General features: G+C 39.8%; 2 protein-coding genes across 4 annotated transcripts; both read right to left on the bottom strand.

Annotated features, from left to right (window-relative positions):
- Positions 1-5,149: 5,149 nt before the first annotated feature.
- On the bottom strand, positions 5,150-22,439 carry LOC130215298 (proteinase-activated receptor 1). Of its 3 annotated transcripts, none has more exons than XM_056447223.1 (4): positions 22,389-22,439; positions 11,394-11,474; positions 10,693-10,764; positions 5,150-7,999 (listed from the first exon to the last, which is right to left on the bottom strand). In XM_056447223.1, exons 3-4 carry the CDS (start codon positions 10,760-10,762, stop codon positions 6,900-6,902), a joined length of 1,170 nt encoding a protein of 389 aa, XP_056303198.1. In that variant the 5' UTR covers positions 10,763-10,764; positions 11,394-11,474; positions 22,389-22,439; the 3' UTR covers positions 5,150-6,899. The 3 variants fall into 3 exon arrangements, with proteins under 3 accessions (XP_056303198.1, XP_056303197.1, XP_056303199.1); XM_056447222.1 differs by lacking the exon at positions 22,389-22,439 and adding an exon at positions 14,802-14,934; XM_056447224.1 differs by lacking the exons at positions 10,693-10,764; positions 11,394-11,474; positions 22,389-22,439 and adding an exon at positions 9,279-9,368.
- Positions 20,210-21,334, bottom strand: LOC130214267 (proteinase-activated receptor 1-like). The gene has a single exon (XM_056445865.1). The coding sequence runs from the start codon at positions 21,332-21,334 to the stop codon at positions 20,210-20,212; it is 1,125 nt and encodes a 374-aa protein (XP_056301840.1).
- Positions 22,440-23,703: the final 1,264 nt, after the last annotated feature.

The raw sequence follows: 23,703 nt of genomic DNA, 5'->3' as shown, positions 1-23,703 counted from the left end.
AACAAGGAGCACATGAAGGATAGCCAGGAGGATCAGGAATGATGTTGGGGTCTTTTCCTCCGTGGCTGGGTAACAGGAATACACGAGGATGGACAGCACACACCAGATACAGCTGACAGAGGATGACACAGACTTGGAAGGACTGGAAGACAGGACGATTCGGGTGGACCAGGAAGACTAGGAGGAATACAAAGAGAACAGGTAAGTAAAGCGTTTGTTTTAGCTGAGGATGACTACGCTGAGTGGTCGCTCAGTTGTCCGCTTTCGTCGAGACGAGCCCGGACAATGAGCGACTGGAGTGCTGTGCTTTTATCTGGTGCTCGTGAATGTGATGCAGCTGTGTGCTCATTAGAAGTCAGGTGATGGTGATCTTCGTGAGTGGGGATCGTGAGAGCCTGACCAATCCGTGACAGTACCCCCCTCCCCAGGGCCCGCTCCTGAGGGCCGACACCTCCGACGCCGTGGTGGTCTCCCTCTGCCTCTAGGCGCTGGGAACTCAGGGTGGCTCTCATGAAACTCCACCATGAGACTAGGATCGAGAATATCAGCTCTGGGAACCCATGTCCTTTCTTCGGGGCCGTACCCTTCCCAGTCCACCAGGTACTCCAACTGGCCACCACGACGTCGGGAACGCAAGATCTCCTTCACTGCGTAGACGGCTCCTTCTTCTAGGAGCAGTGGAGGAGGGGGTTCCTCTTCGTGGTCAGGCTCTGTGGAGGGAAGAACAGGATCGTGATAGGGTTTCAGGAGTGATACGTGGAATGTAGGGTGAATACGGTAGTGAGAGGGTAATTGTAGTTTGTAGGTGACGGGGTTAACCTGTTCCACGATGGTGAAGGGACCAACAAATCGGGGACTTAACTTGCGAGAGGGCAGTCGCATGCGTATGTCCCGGGTGGATAGCCACACCTTTTGTCCGGGTGTGTATCTGGGTTCTTCAGACCTTCTTCTATCGGCGGTTACCTTGCTTCGACGGACTGCCCTCTGCAGATGTTGATGAGCCTCGTCCCAGACTCTCTCGCTCTCCCGGAACCAGTGATCCACTGCGGGGACATCAGATGGTTCGCCATCCCAGGGAAAGAGCGGTGGTTGGAAGCCCAGGACGCACTGGAATGGCGTGAGTCCGGTGGAGGGTTGCCGCAGTGAATTTTGGGCATATTCTGCCCAGCCCAAATACTGGCTCCAGGAGCTCTGGTGACCACTGCAGAAGGTCCTCAGGAACCGTCCCACCTCCTGAATCTTCCTCTCTGTCTGCCCGTTGGTTTGGGGATGATATCCAGAAGAGAGGCTGACGGCCACACCTAGGAGCTTGAAGAAGGCTTTCCATAGACGTGAGATGAACTGTGGACCTCTGTCCGACACAATATCTTCTGGAATACCAAATGACCTGAAGACTTGATTAAAGATATTGTCGGCTGTTTCAAAGGCTGTGGGAAGACCTTTCAGAGGGATTAGTTTGACAAACTTTGAGAATCTATCTACGATGACTAGAATACAGGTATTACCTTCTGACGAGGGGAGGTCAGTGATAAAGTCCACTCCTAGGTGTGACCAGGGACGGTTCGGAATCGGCAAGGGATGGAGCTTTCCAGCGGGTAGATGACGTGGGCTCTTGGATTGGGCACAGTCCTTACAGCCCTGAACATATTGCCTCACATCCCTTGCCATGTTTGGCCACCAGAATCGTTGGGATACTAGCGAGAGAGTATTGTTGATCCCTGGATGTCCAGTGCCTAGCGAGGTATGTAAGGAGTGGATCAGATCTACCCGGTGTTCAGGTGGTATGAACTGCCGATGAGGAGGGCATCCCGGCGGAGCAGGGGCTTCCGGAGTGGCAACGACTGGAGGAGCGTTCCAGGTGATCGGACAAATGGAGATGTGTTCGGGAAGAATCTTCGTTGGGAGTTCTTCATGATCGTGATGCTCGTGTAAACGAGAGAGAGCGTCTGCTCTTAGATTCTTGGGTCCTGGACGATAGGAAATGGAGAAATCAAAACGTGAGAAGAAAAGTGACCATCTGGCTTGACGTGGACATAGTCTCTTGGCCTCTTTGATATATTGGAGGTTTTTGTGATCTGTGATCACCTGGAACGGATGTTTGGCTCCCTCCAACCAGTGACGCCACTCCTCCAAGGCTAGCTTGATTGCTAGAAGCTCCCTGTCTCCTATGCTGTAATTCTGCTCCGCCGGGCTCAACTTCCGAGAGAAATAGGCACAGGGATGCAGTCGGGGCGGGTGTATCATGATGTTGGGATAATACTGCCCCGACGCCGGTGGTGGATGCGTCCACTTCCACCACGAAAGGAAGATTTGGGTCAGGATGAGTCAGGAGTGGGGCCCTTGTGAACTCCTTCTTAAGAAGGCGGAAGGCTGCGGCTGCTTCTTTGGTCCACTCCAGTCCTTTGGGTTTACCCTTGAGGAGATTAGTGAGAGGTGATGTAATCCTGCTGTAGTCCTTGATAAACCGTCTATAAAAGTTAGCAAACCCAAGAAACCTCTGGAGCTCCTTAATGGAAGTGGGTTCTGACCAGGATAGAACAGCCTCAATTTTCTTCCCATCCATACGTATACCGGTTTGGTCAATGATGTATCCCAAGAAATGAATCGACTTCTGGTGGAATGAGCATTTCTCCGCTTTGAGGTAGAGGTGATGTTCTCTCAATGTGTGTAGGACCTCCGCAACGTGTTGGCGATGTTCGGCCTCACTCCGGGAGTAAATGAGGATGTCATCTATGTACACTATTACAAAGTGGTGAAGAAACTCCCGGAGGACTTCATGAATGAAGTTTTGGAATACGGAGGGGGCGTTGACCAGACCGTAAGGCATGACCTCATATTCATAGTGGCCAGTAGGGGTCACGAATGCTGTCTTCCATTGGTCCCCCTCACGTATTCTTATCAGATTATACGCGCTGCGGAGGTCCAATTTAGTGAAGACTTTAGCTTCTCGGAGCTGTTCCAAAGCGGCTGGTACCAGAGGAAGGGGATATCGGTATTTTACTGTACCGTTATTTAGGACCCTGTAGTCGATGCATGGACGCAGCCCTCCGTCCTTCTTGGCCACAAAGAAGAAGCTTGAGGCGGCTGGTGATTTTGAGTGACGTATGTACCCCTGACTCAGAGCCTCCCTTATGTAATCTTCCATTGCCTGATTCTCTGGAAGCGAGAGCGGGTAGATCCTACCTCTTGGCAACTGGGCATCTGGAACTAGGTCGATCGCGCAGTCCCATGGCCGATGCGGCGGTAGCTGGGAAGCTCTCTTGGGGCAGAAGACATCATGAAAGGAGCTGTACTCCTTAGGAATGTGGATAGACTGCTTCTCAGGAGGACTCTCGACCGATGTTGTAAACAAAGAAATGGGGTTCCGACCTTGAAGAGGGAGATTTGGAAAACAGGTAGGTGTACATCCAGATCCCCATTTCTTTATCTCTCCTGTGCCCCAAGAGATGATGGGATCGTGCTTCACCAGCCACGGGCGCCCTAGAATGATGTCCATATTTGCACCCTCCAGAACCAGAAATTGAATCCTCTCTTGATGTAACAACCCCACTTGAAGAAGGATGTCTTCGCATTGTCGATGGATACGGGTCGAAGATCGAGTGCACTGGGTTATCGGTTGTATCTGGTATATATGCGAGGACGCCTCAGTACGTAGGTGGAGTTGACGACAGAGGGATTGGGAGATGAAGTTCCCTGCTGACCCGGAGTCGATGAGGGCTGTGACAAGGAGAGAAATAGAGGCAGTAGTTATTTGTACGGTGGTAGTAAGTGGTTTACATTGTTCAATATTCGTACTGAATACACTCACTGAAGTCCGAATGGGACGAAGGGGACACTCCATACGGGTGTGTCCACTGACACCGCAGTATAGACACAGACCCCGGGTCAGCCTCCTCTGTCGTTCCGCTGATGTCAGTCTTCCAGACTCTATTATCATGGGTTCTGGTTCTGGAGAGGCTGTTGACTCAGGCGATTGGAGGAGTGCAGACGAGGGGGTGATGGTGTCCTGTTGATAGGAACGGAGACGATCGGAACATCGGAGAGAATGTTGGATGAATCTCTCCAGACCCATAGTATCATCTAATGTGGCCAGCTGGATTCGGAGAGTGGGTTCCAAGCCGAGCCGGTACGTGGTCAACAACGATCTCTCATTCCATCCACTTGCAGCTGCTAGAGTGCGAAACCGGAGAGCATATTCCTGTGTAGATAGAGTACCTTGCTTTAGATGATACAGCTGCTCTCCAGCGGCTACTTCCCCATCAGAACGTCCAAACACCTCTTTGAAATACTCCGTGAAGGTAGTGATGGAATTCATGACCGGCCCGGCTTGGTTCCAGATCGTCTCAGCCCATTTAAGTGCAGGCCCAGAGAGTAGTGATACGATGTAGGCGATCTTTGACTTATCTGTGGGATATAGAGAAGGTTGCATTTCGAATATGAGGGAACATTGTAACAGAAAACCATTGCACTCCCCCGCTCCGCCTGAGTAGGGCGCTGGTCGGGCCATGGGACTGGAAGGAAGGGCCGAAGAAGAAACTGTGGAGGCGGAAGTGCTCGGTGCTGGTGGTGCGTTGGAAAGTGGAGCTGGTGGCTGTAGAATCCGCTTCAACTGGTCCACCAGCTCTTGAAAGTGATCGGGGGTGCTCATGTTGTCGTCGTTATTGGTCCGGGCTTCTGTTATGAAGCGGACAGGAGACAGAGGTAAGGAAACGTTAGGGTGTTTATTAAATGACAACAAGGAGCACATGAAGGATAGCCAGGAGGATCAGGAATGATGTTGGGGTCTTTTCCTCCGTGGCTGGGTAACAGGAATACACGAGGATGGACAGCACACACCAGATACAGCTGACAGAGGATGACACAGACTTGGAAGGACTGGAAGACAGGACGATTCGGGTGGACCAGGAAGACTAGGAGGAATACAAAGAGAACAGGTAAGTAAAGCGTTTGTTTTAGCTGAGGATGACTACGCTGAGTGGTCGCTCAGTTGTCCGCTTTCGTCGAGACGAGCCCGGACAATGAGCGACTGGAGTGCTGTGCTTTTATCTGGTGCTCGTGAATGTGATGCAGCTGTGTGCTCATTAGAAGTCAGGTGATGGTGATCTTCGTGAGTGGGGATCGTGAGAGCCTGACCAATCCGTGACATTTACGTATAAAGTACTCATAATGCATCATAGAAGCCTCAAAGACCCAGAGAGAGAGTGTAAACAATAATAATAAAATGAAAAAGGTGAAATAAACCCTTGCAAGATGTTTAAGATTAAACAGAGAAGTAAAACGTATCTAAATATTGCACAAGACATCTATGACTTGACAACCTGCACATGTTTCTTCTGCTTTTAGTAAGATAAACAGTATAAGCCTTAGAATTTTAACTGCAAAATATACAATCATTCATTCATTTTTCTTCAACTTAGTCTCTTATTTATCTGGGGTCGCCACAGTGGAATGAACCCCAATTAATGCCCTTTCAGCCGTAAGCCAGTACTGGGAAACACCCGTACACTCTCACATTCACACACTCATACACTACAGCCAGTTAAGTTCAATTCACCTGTACCACATGTCTTCGGACTCTGGGGAAAACCGGAGAATCTGGAGGAAACCCACACCAACATGGGGAGAACATGCAAACTCCACACAGAAATCCCAACTGGCCTAGCCGGGACTCAAACCAGCAACCTTTTTGCTGTGAGGCGACAGGGCTAACCACTGAACCACCGTGTTGCCCATCAAACCATACATTTATTAAAAAAGCAACAAAGGAAAACATAAGCTACTCAAAATCATGAGTTTGGACTTTATATTAACATTATACTTATAGAAATGCTATTGTCCCTTGAGATGTAATTTGTGCCAAACACGCAATGTTTGTAATGGTAATAATCAATGTAAAGCCCAAAGTCTCATTACATCTCATTTTCATCCGCTTGTCTGGGGCCGGGTCGCAGGGGCAGCAGTCTTAGGAGAGAACCCCAGACTTCTCTCTTCCCAGACACTTCCTCCAGCTTCTCCAGGGGGATCCTGAGGCATTCCCAGGCCAGCCGAATGACATAGTCCCTCCAGCGTGTCCTGGGTCTTCACCGAGACATGCCTGGAACACCTCCCTAGGTAGCCATCCAGAAGGCATCCAAAACAGATGCCAAACCACCTCAGCTGACTTCTCTCGATGTGGAGGAGCAGTGGCTCTACTCCGAGCTCCTCCCAGGTGACAGAGCTCCTCACCCTATTAATAAAGGTGCGCCCTGCCTCTCTGTGAAGGAAACTAATTTAGGCCGCTTGTATCAGAGATCTTGTCCTTTCGGTCATGACCTAAAGCTCATGAGCATAGGTGAGAGTAGGAACAGAGATTGACTGGTAAATCGAGAGCTTTGCTTTTCGGCTCAGCCCATTCTTAACCACAATGGACCGCATTAATGCTGCCGCTGCACCAATCCGCATGTAAACTTCACGTTCCATTCCTCCCTCAATCGTGAACAAAACCCCAAGAAAGTAAAGTTCAAAGTAAAACACTTTTAATTTGGTCATATACATTTCACATCGCCACATTTCCTGATGTTTCTCAGTCGATTAATTTGAAAAGTTATTCGTGTTAAACCCTAAAGTTAACCCTGCTATGTTGGTTGGTTTTTATAATTACAAGTCTACAACTTACAGCACTAAATTCCCATCAGCATATCTGAATTCGGCTTAGTCCCTGATGTGTCAGGGGTCATCACAGCGGAATTAACCTCCAACTTATCCAATGGATGCCCTTCCAGCTGCAACCCAGTACTGGGAAACACCCATACACTCTCGCATTCACACTTCACTCACACACTATGGCCAATTTAGGTAATCCAATTCACCTATAGCGCATGTCTTTAGACTGTGGGAGAAACCATCTTATAGCTGTCGACTCATTTCAGAACCACTGTTTCATATGCTGGCGTTGCTTCTTCTGCTTTTGCCCTTCTCAGCACAGACTTGATGATCTGTCTGTAATGAGATGAACAATAATAGTACAGAAGAGGGTCCAGAAAAACACTTGCGCTCCCCAAACACACAGCCAACAGGTAAGCAGCATATGATGGATCTCCTTCACTGTTTTTTCCAGTAGCTAAACGAAAGCAGTGATACAATAAAATGCCGTTGGTTGGACCAAAACACACAACAAACTCACTCAGCACTGAAATAAACATAATCACAGCTTTTCTTAAGTTGAACAAAGATGCCAACGAGTCAGGCTTTGCTCTGAGCACATATATGATGATGGAGTAGCTCACTAAAGTGATGACCAGCGGCACAAAGAAATACAGGCAAGAGAGGATGAAGAACAGGTTCAGGTAAAGATGTCCTGATGGGTCTTGCAGCAGCGCGTCATGGCAGGTCATGCCCACATTTTTAATGGGAAATGTTTGTCTCATTGAGAGCAGTGGCACAGTACCAGCGAGCGCCAGCAGCCAGACCAGCACACACACGCATGAGGCTTTCCTTGTGCTCCTCCAGGTTAAAGAAGCAATGGGAAGCGCAACACCCAACAGTCTGTCCACACTCATGCACATCATCAGCAGTATGGAGCAGTACATGTAGCAGTAATAAGCTGCAGTGAGCACACGACACGCCGCCTCACCAAACAGCCAATCAGAAGCGTTCAGCTGGTAGTGGATCTTCAGAGGCAGCAGCAGGGCGAAGAGCAGATCCACACACGCCAGGTGAGACATGTAGATCACAGCTGGTTTCTTTTCTCTGATCCTGCAGGTGAACGTCACCAAAGCCAAAGCGTTCAGAGGCAAACTGATGAGGATGATGATGATGTAGAAGGACGGCATGAAGCGGGTGGCAGTTAAGCCCTTGAGGAACTCAACAGCATCACGTGAGATTGAAAATGAATAATTGTGCTGTTGTTGATGAATTGAAGAATTGCTCAGTGTAGAGTTGGGAAATTGTTGGATAATGGGTGCCTCCATCCATTCATCTTCTGCCACAATTATTATAAAAAAACTGTCTGGGTATTGATCTGTGGATGAACACACAAAAGTACAGCTTGATTAAAAAAGTTCACACTATCAGGGTGTATCTCGCATTTGATTATGCAGATTCACAGGTGTCCTCCTCAGTCCTTAGTTGGTTTTTATGGGAATCAGTGTTAAGGCATCTTCTCAATTATGTGCATCATTTAGTAGCCAAAACTGGAATTGGTCAACAAAAAACTTAAGATCACAGTCTCAAAATTAATACACCTAAATTACTATTACCTTTAGGGTTGGGTACCGTTTGGGTTTATTTCGATACCGGTGCTAAATCTATACTTTTAAAAAGTACAGGTGCCAAAATGGTGCCTGAACTCATACTTTTAAGCCACAAACATATGGGGGATGATTCTAGAAAAATCTTTTATTTGACAAAATCTTAAAAAAAATAATTTTTATAGAACAATATAATTAAAGTTTAAAGTAAACATCAATTCATATTTTATATATTTAAATTGCATTAATATATTTCCTTTGATCATTTGCGGGCAGGGGCAACGTACTTTTGGGAGCACATTTTAACATATCCCAAAATACTAAAAAAATTATTCAAAGTCATTTTTTTTATGCATCACTTTGCATTCTTTGTAAACAAGATAATTAAATAACAAATTCAAAACAATCTTCCTTGTTAATTTATTAGACAAGAAACTTTGTACTGATGTAGGATAACACATTTCTAACATTCAAGTACATCAAGGCACATTGTTGCACCTGTAGACTTTACAGATATGTCTACAGTTGAAGTCAATTTATTTTGCCCTCCCATTCATTTAAAATCATGTTTCTGAACATTTTCAGTGTTTCCTAAAAAAAATATTATTCTGGAGTCAAAATAAGTCGTATTTCTTATTGTTTATTTCTTGAATAAAAGCAGTTTTTAATTAAAAAAATTAAAGTCAGTATTATTAGCCTCCTTAAGAAATATTTATTGTATATTTTTTGATCTACACAACAAATCAGTTACGAAATAATTTGTCTAATTATTTAAACTTTCGTAGTTAACTGATTAAGTCTTTAAATTACACTTTAATCTGAATAAAAGACTTTAAGATACTTAAAGGGACTTTGTCTGAATACAACTGTCTTGCAAAATAACTAGTAAAATGTTATGCACTAACTGTCACCATAGGGAAGATAAAAAAGTAGATATTAAAAATTAGATAGTTAAACTATTATGTTGAAAAATGTGTTGTTAATAAACGTGTTGAAGACGGAAATCAAAAATAAATGAAGGCAAAACTAAACGAGTAGAATATGACTTACATGAGCGTGACTGAAGACTACATTTGATCAATGTGTTACATCTGTTCTTTGGTACTTGGTACTTTGGAGTCGTTCTCACTCACCGAATGTGCTGTACTGCGTGCGTTACGTGCGTCAGTTCCCTAAGCAACAAGAACAAACGCCTGACATCGCCTGTCCGTAAGTTGTTTAGAATTAAATGTTTAGATATGGTGTGATAACGCGTACCTATGTGTGCATTTGATGCACCCCTTGATGCTTCTTATGTCCTTGTCGCAGCACCACTGTCACCGAAATTAATATGCTGATTTGATCCTGTACATACCGGTTACAAAGGTACCGGTGCTATAATGGCACCTGGTTTCGGTACCCAACCCCTAATTACCTTGGGTTAAAAACTTAATAAACTGAAAAAATCAAGAGAAATATGGAAATATAAATATTGCCTGTTTTAAGTTTTATAGTTAGTAAATTAGTCATTTGAATTAACGAATTTAAATGTATCATGTTTCTATTCTTAAATCTGTTAGGTGACTAACTCTAGAGGGGTAATCCTGACTGATTGCAAACACACAGCTGATGCTGCTCAAGTACTGATTACACACATGTATATACGGCTCACTTTGAGACACTCATATGCTTATTTTACGCGGCCGCCATTTTAAAGAACCAAAGCGAGGCTGCAGTGAGAAGAAACCCAGAAGTATTGACCTTATTCTTCAATGCGGAAGTGCGCTCATTTTTTCAATTGTTTTAGAACTTCCGATTCAGCTGTCTATGGGAGAAATAATAAACGGCAGAAAACAGTCAAACTACTTACTCAAACAACTGTTTGCATGACAATACAGACAAAGTAGAATAATATAAAAAGAAAATATCAGTTTGCAACATCGAGCAGCAAAACGAGCTGTGTTTAACGTCTAAAAATTAATGGAAGTGAATGAGACCGGAAGCCTCGAGCCAAAATGATTCAAATGGCTGCGCCCACTCGTATGCGGAGAATAAGGTGAATAGGACCAGTACTGTAAACATTGCAGTAACATGCTGTGGACTACAAACCTCCAGCTGTTGCAGAGATAACATAATATCATAACAATATTGTGCATGATATTATGCAAAATGGGTATAGGTTGAAGAAAACATGATTTGTGGTGCATTCACAGGTAAACATTGTTTTTATTATTGAGCTTGTAAGATGGAGTTTAAGTCAATTGAGAAGAGTGTTTCAGGTGGTTTGTCAAACCCACCCATCTATTTGAAGCATGCTTCAGAAATGCACAATGTTTTTTTATGAGATATGGAGTGATTGTAAGAAAGTGTCTGGTGCAAAACATTTCCCAGATGTCCCAACTCCAAATTATTAGACACGTTTATTATAATCTACATCTCGGCATTGTATAATTCCCAAACTTGCGTCTGTTTGAGGAGCACTTACCACGGCATTCTTCGGGTAAGACACATTTTGTCCTTTTGAGGTCTGGAGAATGACGAAACATATTTTCCATATCTGGAAGAAAAACATCAGAAAGGAACTGACCAGAGTAATATGTGTGGTTCTGTACTAATTCTGCACTAATTTAGACCTTTAGTCTTCTTAAAGTCTTTGCACACTCACTTTCTTAATCGATCTAGTCACTTTTTAAGTGATTATGGCTGAAAGAGGTTCACTCAAAAAATTACATTAGCTGTTTTTTCATACTACTTATATAAAATGATCTGGAACAACACAGTTCTTGAGGGTTTCTTTTTTTGGGGGGGGGGGGGATATGAAAAAAAATCATATTTAATTATTCAAAATTAAATCTAGTTAACTTTAATTAAATTTGTAAAAACAAATAAGTTAACTTTGCTTCATGTTGAAACCCAGCATTATTTTACAGTGTAGATGACACAAAGTTTTTATCATTATGTACTTTAAACAACACTACAAAATGAATATCTGGGAAATTTGGTTTTCTACATAAAACACCAGGAGTGATGTTATACAAGGATGTTTTTACATCTTTACAATCTTATTTTGTGCACATATAGAGATGATTGAGATGATTATTCATATTATGATTATTTAGATAAAATTTTATTGCAAGAAACTACATTTGAGTTGCCCATAAAAGCATCAGTTTGAGGTACACTTACATTGGCAATTTTGCGGTAAGGAACATTTGATCTCTTCATGGTGTTGAGAATCACGAAATGATTGCTTCAGAGGAGTCTCATCTGGAAGATAAATGAGGCTTAAATCAGTTGCTGGAACAAAAGTGAGATATAAAGTGACTTTACACCTTGGAATTGTGACTTTTTAACTCACAGTTTGATTTTAAATTTATTTATTGAATGGGATAGCCCCTTGAGATTAATCATCTCATTTCCGAGGGGGTCCCTAAAAAGACCACATCAAAACATACTTATAACTACACAACAAACGAACAAACAAACAAGCTGCACACTCCACCTGAAACACTTCCCACAATCTGAAGACTACAAAAAATCAAAAACATATAATCAAAAGTACAAACAATTTGATATACAAATAAATAATAAACATTTAATTTGGAGCCAATATTAATAACATTCGCAAGTTGTTTCCGAAAAAGAAAAAAAATTATCCCTAAAAAGACTAAGTGATTTAATTGGTCTGAAAAAGGAAGGGAGATTGTTCGGAAGGAAGGAGCTTTGTATCGAAAGGACCTACGGCCACTTTCTATAGCAATTCTGGGAACAAAAAATAATTCTGTTGCATATGACGAAGAGAATATGATAAGGTAAATGGAACAATAAACTGCTTTAAATAAGAGGGGAAACTAAAATAAACACATTTAAAAAGAAACAAATACCAATGATACTGTCTGCGAAAGTTAGGTTAAAGCAAACCAAGAGTTTCATATAATATGCAATGATGCGTTCTATAGAGACATCTTAAAACAAATCGACACAGAGAATTGAAGACAGTATTTAAAGGTTTAAAATTAATATCAATCATCAATTCTGACTTTCTAACTCACATTTGCGAATTTGTTTATTAAAATTGTGAGATATAATGTCAGAATACTGACTACCCACATAGCAAAATCTCTCTGGCCAAGCGCTGGCCTACACAATCAGCTTTTGCTTGGCCCACATGCTGCAGTGAATTATGGTACATGACTGGACCAAGTCTGGCTTTCAGACAAGGGCCAGACAATGACCACATCTGTGCCAAGTCTCAGCCAAGTAAATAACCCATAACTGGGCCTGAACTGGACCAAATATAGCCCATGATTGGCCATTGTCTGGAAGCCAGACTTGGTGTGTCATGACTGCAATGAAATCAATAAACCCATGAAGTCTATTGCATTTTTTTTTCTCAAAGCAACCTGATTGGAAGATTTTTTTTAATTCTATTTTTAAGCAGAACAATTAAATGTGCATAAAAATGACACAATCAGAATAAAAACAAAATCTTACTAAAAATCTGAATTTGACATTTGGTTAATAATAATGTAAATTGTAAAATAATAATTTGCTAATGTAGGTTCAATTCAGTGATTTTGCATCAGACAGGAAACAATAGATTCATAATTCAAATAGTTGAATCTTGATTTGATTTGATTTATTTATTTTCGAACAAAATATCATACATAAAATATCATTAACAAAAAAATACATTTCAACATGGTGGGATGAAGCACAAGCCTATTATTAGTTGAATCTTGATTGTTTCCTGGATTAAAATGAAGACATTAGAAGATGCAAATGGGAAGATGGAAATGACTTACTGAATTTACTCAAAAAATAATTTAAATGTATTTTAAATGTGGGTCAAGATCTTACATGGCCCACATATCAATCAATTTTTAACATCTGGGCCATTTGGCATGTGTCCCATGTCTTGTGTATCCAGAGGTGCCACCTCTGCCAAACCCAGACCATGCTGTATATGCCAGTGCCGGATGAATGCCTGCTCAGACATGCCTAGCATCTTCAGACAGAATATGGTTGACAGACATACAGTGAAGAGTCACACTCTTTATACTGGCCCTCAGCCAGTGATAGTTCGTTAAAGGATGGCCTGGGTGGGAGTGGATTTTCTCAGCCCGAAATTGTCTTCCAGTCCGTCCTTGAAAGCCGCTTAATACAGTTCAGTTAATAAAAATACTTTTCATCTGAGTCAGTAGTAATTAAAATGCATGCTCAAACTCTACCTTTAATCAGTAAAGGAATAATTACTTCCTACAAGAAATTAATCCCATGACAGCACAGGGACGTAGACTTTAAAAGCTTATACTCCTCTATTATGATCTTTATTTATCATAAACGTAAAGAAATTAATTGAATAAATACATAAACATGTATGTCATTTTTGCCAACCAAATTGTACATTCATGTGCATATATAAACATATACAAACACAAACAATATATACGCAGTTGAAGTCAGAATTATTAGCCCCCCTGTTTATTTTTTTCCCAATATCTGTTAAACAGAGAGATTTTTAATACATTTCTAAACATAATAGTTTAAATATCTCATTTCTTTAGTCATTGTATATTGATGGTTTGTTCTGTAGACTATCAAAAAATATATAGCTTCAAAGGGGCTAATAATTTTGACCTTAAAATGGCTTTAAATTTTTTTTAAAACTGCTTTTATTCTAGCTGAAATAAAACAAATTATCTCCAGAAGAAAAAATATTATCAGACATACTGTGAAAATTTCCTTGCTCTGTTAAACATCATTTGGGAAATATTTAAATTAAAAAAAATTCAAAGGGGGGCTAATAATTCTGACTTCAACTGTATATAATTCCAATGTTTGTAAAAATATATGTAAACTGATATTGTTTTGCAAAACTTCAAAATATTTAGCATATATTACATATTTTATAAATATGAAATCCAAATATAAACTTTTATGACATACAGTCAAGCCCCGAAATTAGTCATAGCTCTGGCAAATTCTGACTTAAAGTAAAGGGTCACACTTTATTTTAATGGTCCGTTAGTTAAATTTAAGTTACATTGCATCTACATGCCAACTAATTCTCATTAGATTATAAGTAGACTGTTAGGTTGGGGTTAGGGTTAGTGTGAGTTGACATGTACAAAGCAAAGTTTCTTAGTCGGTTAAATGTCTGTTGAAGGAGCAGTATCAGCAGATATTAAGCAGACAGTTTACTAATACTCAAATAGACCATCAAAATAAAGTGTTACCTAAATATTTTTTCCACAATGATGCCTCTTGTTAATCTTCTTATGATCTTTTGGGTGAAGCATGTGTCATTTCTGGTCAAAAACAAAACAAAAAAACTTGCTGGTTTAATAAAAGTTTTTTAACTTTATGCCAGAATTTGCCTGGGGTATGAATAATTTCAGGCTTGACTGTATATGTAATTTGTATATAATTCCATGTGTCAATTCCAGGCTGGGAAACGCTTTCTCTTTAATTATTATTTGTTTATTAGCAGTTAACAGCAACACCCAACAAGACTGTTAAAGTATACACCAGCAAGACATCAAATTGGTTAAAATATTTGATATGCATAATGAAATGATCAACAGTACTTACCTTTAGAGCTGGCAGTGCATGCGTGTGAAAATAAAACAAAAAATAAGATTGTTTTATGATAATCCATGAGCTGTCTACTAACTCTGAACGTTTTACTTCAAATTCAACATGCAGAAACAAGCAGCGGCGTCAATGGAGTCACTGGAATGGCAACACCTGAATTGTAAGCAAATTCATTTATTGGGATCTTGTAATGACTATGGCACGTCAGATCTGTGACATCATTGAGAGTGATGAACAAGGAGTGTCAAACAATTGTTGTATGTTTTTTTTTCTCCTCGTTTCTTTGAGGAAACATTGTTAAAAAATACTTTTATGCTTGAACCCGCAGGGAAAAGGGTCTCCAGAAGGGGATAATGTTCTTGTCTAAAATCTCCCTCTAACTGTGTGTCAGAGATTTTGATAGGGTATTTTTTTTAAGTCTAAAGAGATTTTTTTTAAAGTCTGAAGTGCAGGGCGCAAAAGCAATAATAGCGTGTCCGAATCCACTTTTGCTATTTTAAGCACAGAAAAATCCGCTTTGCGTTGTGGTGCATGGTCTAACAGGGTTGAGCTTATTCTCTGAATGAGTTCTGGGCGTGTTTTGAGAACAAACCAATCAGAGTCTCATCTCCCATTCCCTTTAAGAGTCAGTTGCGTCACACATAATTGCACATTTGCTATTTACATGGCGGACTTTATAAGTGTAAAAACTGAATGCTTCACTAGAGAGAAAACAGTTAAACGGACAATCTGCAGTGCGAGGATAAAGAATGAGCCTCCTCCTTTAATTTCACGTTCACTTTCTCTCTTTTGTGGATAAGGAAACTGTGTTGTACTCACTCCACTGAAGACATCCTTTAGCCTACATATTTAATATTGTTTGTTAAGCTCAAATATTTATTTAAAAACTAAAAACTATTTCTAAATTCAGTTCTAATTTCCAGCAAACGAATAAATGAACAATAATAATGAAGTGTGTTCAAAGATCTGAGTTATATCCTAATACACATCTTATTCCCCATATGGTCTAAAACCTGACAGGTGAGCAAATCTGAGCTTGTTTTTAATAAAACAAAAATAAATATGCATATAATAAATAATACTGTTAATAATAATAAAATTATATAAGGGCAATTCTTCAACTACGGGCACTTTTAGCCTTGTAAATTTGAGTAAAAAAACTTGTTTGAAATTTACGTAACAGCCTCATAAGTTTAAACAATTTGTCTAGTTTTAAGATAAACTTGGTTAAGAAGAGAAACATTTTTTCCATCGTGAACTGAACAAATGTTGATTCCACCACATCTCAATATACAGCTTATTTCAAAAGGAAATAAATTATGGTAGTCAAACATTGTCCAAGGTCATTTTTGTATCTAGTTTAACCAATCTTTCCACAATATATATAATAACTATACATTTGTCAATGAAATAAATTACTTGTATGCTAAATTGTACACCTGTCACACTCTAAAATTTAATATTAATTTGGTTAAGAGCTTATTAGAAAATAAATAAACTGAATAGAGCATGAACTTATAATTGTAAATATACTTTTAATGTATGATTATAACTTTTTTAAAAACATGTGATGGAAATGACAGGTGGAAAAACATTTCAACAGTTTATTGTAAAAATGTTTAAAATAGCTTCACCGATTAGCTTTGGATTAATACTAGCCTTTCATGTATACAAAACACTCTTATTTACCTTAATTTCGTTTGGTTTTTAAAAACATCTTTGAAGATACAACATGTTTGGAAATGACGTAGAATAAATGTATTACCCTATCAAGCAATATTTACCAAGTGTTGTTGATGAAAATTTAAATTCCCTCCATCTTGAACATGTTCTCAGATGGCACTATTAATTTTCATAGAAACCACCAAAATAATCTTTCACATAAACTTTTTAAAGCGACATTACAGTATTGTGGTGGAAATGACACTGATACTGTGCGACAGCTATATTTTATATAAAAAAATAATATTGATAATAGTCTCATATTAATAACTACAAAATATTTCAATTATTTCACTAGTGCTTAATTAAGATACTGTAATAGACACCAGATAAATAATCTTTTAAAATGTTATTTTCATTGTTGAAGTTTAAAACTCTGGGTGTGCGACAAGGTGAAAACAGTGATTTTGACACCTAAAAGGAGGTTGAAAAATATGAAAAAAAAAATATAATAGAAAGCTAGTAATTTTTTAAAGTAGGTTTTATTGTTAGTTTGACAAAGAAAGAGGAATTTGAACAAAATTATATACATTTTTGGATTTATGATCAAAGGACATAAAAGTGCACATAGTTGAAAAATTACCCATAAATGCAATTTGTCCTGAATAAACTGAAAAAAGCCCCCCGAGATGAAGAAGGCATGGAGGCATTTTTTAATATTTATGTAGAAAATAATACTTTTTTGTAATATTTTAATCCTTTAATTCAGGGGTGTCCAAACTCAGTCCTGGAGGGCCAGTGTCCTGCATAGTTTAGCTCAAACTTCCTTCAACACACCTGCCTGGAAGATTTTGTATACCCAAAAAGAGCTTGATTAGCTGTTTCTGGTATGTGTAATTGGGGTTGGAACTAAAATATGCAGGGCATCGGCCCTCCAGGTCCGAGTTTGGGCACCCCTACTTTAATTCTTTTTCAATTGTAAAGATATTTGTGTAGTGCTCAACATCCTGTGTGTATTAAGCAATGTGTAAGCGAGGCACACAATTGACGAGCTCTGCGCAGGACTTTAGACCTGCTTTCAGCCGGTCTATTGCGCAGTCTATTTTAGTTCCTCAAAATAGTAACGCGCCAACAATGCGCCTTAACCCACCTCCTTTCTAGACCGAAACACCCATGAGTCCACAAAGTGGCGCAAATGGATTTGCTATTTAAACAACGTGGCGGAAAATGGGAAAATTAAGCTTGCGTTGGTCTGAAAATAGCAACACGTCGTGGAAACACATCTTGCACCTTATTGCGCCGGGTGTATAATAGGGTCCTTTGGCTCTGTTCATCTAGCTGTTCATGTTAACTCGTAGTGCATTTACTAATATTAACAAGCATGAATTTGTGTTTTAATAATGCTTTGGTAAATGCTGGACTATGATTAATAAATGATGCACAAGCATTGTTCATTATTAGTTTGTGTTGATAAATATATTAACATTAACTAATGAAACCTTATTGTACACTGTGACCGTTTTGGGCATAGTGAGTTTTCCCCTCGATAAATTTGATTAAGTAATTGACTTTTATTCCCAATGTTGTACCTTAATAGGAAAGTGTTTACCTTTATGTCTGAGTACAGCAACCAATAAGACCAGGATTTTATCATTACAGCCAGTGACTTTTTTTGTTGGGGGTGCAATAGGAATAATTAAGATACATGTAGGAGGAAAAATAAACTCAAGGCAGACGCTTTGAATGGGATAAAATAATAATAATAATAATAATTTGACAATGTGGCGACATGGTGGCGCAGTAGGTAGTGCTGTCGCCTCACAGCAAGAAGTTGTCAGTTGTCATTTCTGTGTGTAGTTTGCATGTTCTCCCTGCGTAGCGTGGGTTTCCCCCACAGTCCAAAGACATGCACGTAAATTGTGTAAGCTAAATTGTCCTTCAAGAGGTTACACTTAGCTGATAATCAATAAAGTATTTGGCATGCTGTCTCGGGAGAGAGCCCTGAGCTCGTAATATCCTCGAGCCCGGGGCTCCCACCCGTTAGAAGGGTGAGAGCGGAGTTCGAGCTCAGGTAGGTCTCGAGGACTCCCCTGCTTGTCGCTGCGTGAGAAATGTAAACTAAGGTTGTCTTAGGTGATAATTTGGTTTAGTCGATTGGCTATTGTTTATGTTTTTGGACGGTGGGAGGAAACCGGGGGACCCGGGGGAAAACCCACGCGAACACGGGGAGAACATGTAAACTCTGATAGCCTGATAGGAGGTTGGACCAGCGGTGTTCTTGCTGTGAGGCAACAGTGCTAGCCACTGGGCCACCATGTCACCCAATCGGAAAAAGGGTGAGGAAGTAGGGGTGGAAGGGGGGGAAGCTTCAAGACGAAGATAACTGGAGTGAAAAACTCTTGTTATTTATAATGCTTCCGTAATCATCTAATGGGGCAGATTACGGAGCTAATGAGGAGCCAGCCGTGTTGATCATAAGCACGTAATATAAATAAACCACACATAGTGTATGTGTGTGAATGAGAGTGTGTCTGTGTTTCCCAGTGATGGGTTGCGGCTAAAAGGGCATCCGCTGCATAAAACATGTGCTGGATAAGTAGGCGGTTCATTCCGCTGTGGCAACCACAGATTAATAAAGGGACTAAACTGTAAATGAATGAATGAATTTGACATTTGTATTAGACAAACTCTTTAGAAAGAGGGAAAGAGAGGAAAAAAGGGTGAGGCATTTATCAAGTTCTTCTTCCTCGTATCTCACCTAGTTCTTTTGTAAAAGCTGTCATTGCTCATCAAACACTCATCCTGAGACTTAATTGTTATTTTTTCCATCCCATAGATTTCCTGCACTCTCCTTAACTATTCCTGTAAGTGTCAGTGGTATTATACCTTCTGTGTTGTAATGTTTTGGTCTGTGTAACTATGTAACAGTATTTCAGGGTTGTCATGATGGAAAGCATACTATTTTATTAGTCATAAAATGTAACATCCTTTGAAATGAGGTGCAGTTATAAAAATCCGCATACAAATATTACAAACATACACATTAGCAGAACAACTTACAGTGTACGGTTTGATCATCAGACATGCTTGCTACTGTTTGTGTCATTAATCTGGCAACCTATGTGTTCTTCAAGTTGGAAGAAGCGTGGCCAGGTGAAAAAAATCCATATCCAATATTTTGAATTTGGACTGCAACACTACTGTATACAGCACATTTAAAATGATGGACCAGTTTTTTATGATTCTCTACAGCACATCACAAATGAAATGCTCATTACCATATCTGAATTTGAGGCCTCATTCTACATATTGTCGGACAATTCTGAGTTGAAATGAGAGATTTTAGCAATTACCAAATTAAAGTCCAGTCCGATGATGAAACACTGGAAAAACTATTTGACCAAAACCTCCATTATAATCATAATTTGAGCCGGATGTTGCTCATTGGTAAATCTGTAGAATAATATCCATTAACATGCATTTTAAGCATTATGGCCATTAAGGACATTATAAGGCAATGGCCAATTAGAGGCATTTGGATTAGTCAACACTGAGAATGCAGTAGTGTGTGTGTATGTGTGTTTGATAATTGAATTTTGTGCTTGTGCAAATTTTCTCATCATAAACAACAAAGGGATTGACTTACTTTTAGAAAATAAATTCATTTGTTCTGGACTTGTCAGGCTGTCTCACACTACAAATTGTTTGATTTAATAAAATGAGAGAAAAGCACAATAGGGGCTTTAAACTTCACACTTTACTGCTGAATTAGTCTTAGTATCAGCTGTGTTACATGGTGGTGTTGCTTTTTCTGCTTTTGCTCTTCTCAGCACAGACTTGATTATCTTTCTGTAATGTGATGAACCATAATAGTATAGGAGAGGGTCCAGAAAAACACTTGCACTCCCTAAACACACAGCCAACATGTAAGCAGCATATGATGGATCTCCTTCACTGTTTTTTCCAGTAGCTAAACGAATGCAGTGATACAACAAGATGCCGTTGGTTGGACCAAAACACACAACAAACTCACTCAGCACAGAAACAGTCATGATCACAGCTCTGTTTTTGTTGGATGAAGATGAAGAAATGCGGTCGGACTTTACACTGAGCACATATATGATGGTGGAGTAGCTCACTAAAGTGATGACCAGCGGCACAAAGAAATACAGGCAGGAGAGGATGAAGAACAGGTACAGGTAAAGATGTCCTGTTGGGTCTTGCAGCAGTGCGTCATGGCAGGTCATGCCCACATTTTTAATGGGAAATGTTTGTCTCATTGAGAGCAGTGGCACAGTACCAGCGAGCGCCAGCAGCCAGACCAGCACACACACGCATGAGGCTTTCCTTGTGCTCCTCCAGGTTAAAGAAGCGATGGGAAGCGCAACACCCAGCAGTCTGTCCACACTCATGCACATCATCAGCAGTATGGAGCAGTACATGTAGCAGTAATAAGCTGCAGTGAGCACACGACACGCCGCCTCACCAAACAGCCAATCAGAAGCGTTCAGCTGGTAGTGGATCTTCAGAGGCAGCAGCAGGGCGAAGAGCAGATCCACACACGCCAGGTGAGACATGTAGATCACAGCTGGTTTCTTTTCTCTGATCCTGCAGGTGAACGTCACCAAAGCCAAAGCGTTCAGAGGCAAACTGATGAGGATGGTGATGATGTAGAAGGATGGCATGAAGCGGGTGACCAGCGGGCTTTTCAGAAACTCAACAGCATCACGTGAGATGTACAATGAATTATTGCCCTGTTGTTGATTAGTTGAAGAATTGCTCGGTGTAGAGTTGGTAAATTGGTGAATAATGGATGCATCAATCTCTTCCTCTTCTGGCGCTTCTATTACAGCAAAAACACTAGGCATCTCTTGCTTTTTTTTCTTCTTGAGAGAAAGTGGCCTTTTTTCTGGAGATAATATTATAATAAATGCATATGTGAGTGTGTGTTTTATTTGAGAACAGCTTTCCCTTTCAAACAATAAAAAAAATTATCAAACGAAATGAAATATCAAATAATTATTGGTTCTAGTCTACCCGCTCCAAGCGAGCACAGAAACAAAAGACTTCTCAAAGCTCAAATTTAACATACAGCTAATTATCCAAAAGTTCAAAAGCAAATATTGTCAGTTTGTCTGGCTAACATGCTCATGATTATCAACCATTTAATAATTTAGCTAAAGTTTAGCTAGGGAAATATCATACAGGCTAACGTAATGGAGAAATGACAGCTGGATAGTGAAAATATTCAGCCGATTCGAATGTTATCACTCAATTGAATGGGCGTTATCAGTGGTTATCAGCTGATAGATATAGGCCAGTAGGGGCCATCTGCTACTAATAGTCTGAGAAGACTATCATCCCTCCATATGGTTAATCAGCTATAGTTCACATACGGCTGCGGCCAGATGTTAACGAGAATTATTTATTTTATTTATTACATTTCCCAAAAATTGTTTTTTTATTAATGTCTTCCTAAACCCAACCATCACAGTAATGTAAAAACAGATCTGGATCCGGAGTCTTCTCTATTAGTATAGCTGATCAACCATCTGGATGGATGATAACAGCCTTCTGAGGCTACCAGTGGGTGCAGAAGGCTCCTACTAGCCCATATCTATCAGCTGATAACCATGGCCCCTACTGGCCCATATCTATTAGCTGATAACCACTGATAACGCCCATTCCATCGAGTGATAACATTCGAAGCGGGTCCTATGTACTATAAATACTTAAACTATACACATAATCTAAAACAGACTATACAAGTACTTTTACATAAAACAGAAACCGATTGTGCAGGAAAATGTTCAAGAGAAGTTATGCTTAAGCTGCCATTAAGATCATTTAGAGACCTTTATCATAGTCTACATGTATGTATTTTATATTTCCCAAAATTGCATCAGTTTGAGGTGCGCTTACCTAAGCAATCTTCTGATAAAGAACAGTTGGTGTCTTTGAGGTCTGGAGAATGAAGAAATATATTGGTCATATCTGGAAGAAAAAACATCAGAAAGCATGTGACCAGAGTTGTATGTGTGGTTCTGTACTAATTCAGACCAGTCATTGCACACTCAATCTGAAATGTTCAGTCAAATTGTTAACCTAAAAGTTTGTCAATCATAGAAACTTTTCATTAAACTTCTGCAAAAAATAGCAGTGAGAGTAATTTTGTTGTCCTCTCTTTTTAAAAAATAAACAGGAAATATTGGGCCATCCAGTTACACCTGCAGATCTGCAGGATTAGTCCAAGATGTTCATTATTTCAGGATGTCAGTGGCTCAGTTGAAGCATAGCTCTTCCACAATCATTTGTGACATTTTATTTCACAGATTTCGGACTTTACATCTCAGGCTTTATTTCTTGGTTGCCAGCTAGCAGCAATCTTCAAAATATCTTTGTTTGTGCTTAACAGAAAAAGTAAATCAAGTGAAGAGTGAGTAAATTAGGACATTTTTGGGTGAACCATCGCTTTAATTATAATTTTTCTTTAAGGATCTCTTTTTTTCGCTACCACACATCAAAGTCCAACACAAGCCCTTCCTAAAATCTTCAGCAAAGACAGAAAACAGCAGGAAATGGTTGACAGACATAGAGTGATGCGTCACACTCTTTATACTGGCCCTCAGCCAGTGATAGTTCGTTGAAAGATGGCCTGGGTGGGTGTGGATTTTCCCAGCCTGAAATTGTCTTCCAGTCCGTCAATGAAAACCGCTTGATACAGTTCAGTTAATAAAAATACTTTTCCTCTGAATCAGTAGTAATTAAAATAATGCAAGCCCAAACTCTGCCTTTAATCAGTAAAGGAATAATTACCTCCTACAAGCAATTAAACCCATGACAGTACAGGGAAGTAGACTTTAAAAGCTTATACTCCCCTATTATGATCTTTATTTATCATAAACATAAAAAATAAATTAAATAAATACATAAACATGCATATCATATATGCATACATAGCATTCAAAATATTTAAAAAACATACACACATACATATACATATATATATATATATATACAGCGCTCAGCATAATTGAGTACACAGTACACAGATATATTTTTTTAAATAATATTTTAGTCACTGAGCATCTTTAGAAATAGAAAGATAATACAATAAAATTCAAGCAAAATATTGCATATCAAAAATGCTTCTCTTGATTTTTCCTCCTTTTTAAATTTTTATTTAATATTTTACTATAACATAAACATTTGGATGTACTAGTTTTTGGACCGTTAT

The sequence above is a fragment of the Danio aesculapii genome, chromosome 21, assembly GCF_903798145.1.
Source record: "Danio aesculapii chromosome 21, fDanAes4.1, whole genome shotgun sequence".
NCBI lineage: Eukaryota > Metazoa > Chordata > Actinopteri > Cypriniformes > Danionidae > Danio > Danio aesculapii.
The sequence above is the reverse complement of the archived record's forward strand: the minus strand, read 5'-3'. Positions and strand labels throughout refer to the sequence as shown.

Coding starts and splice junctions, on each gene's coding strand:
- LOC130215298 (XM_056447222.1), bottom strand. CDS start 14,868: ATGGATTATCATAAAACAATCTTATTTTTTGTTTTATTTTCACACGCA. Junction 11,475..14,801: donor ATGCACTGCCAGCTCTAAAG/GTAAGTACTGTT, acceptor TTTATCTTCCAG/ATGAGACTCCTCTGAAGCAA. Junction 8,000..10,692: donor CTTACCCGAAGAATGCCGTG/GTAAGTGCTCCT, acceptor GTTCATCCACAG/ATCAATACCCAGACAGTTTT.
- LOC130214267 (XM_056445865.1), bottom strand. CDS start 21,334: ATGCCTAGTGTTTTTGCTGTAATAGAAGCGCCAGAAGAGGAAGAGATT.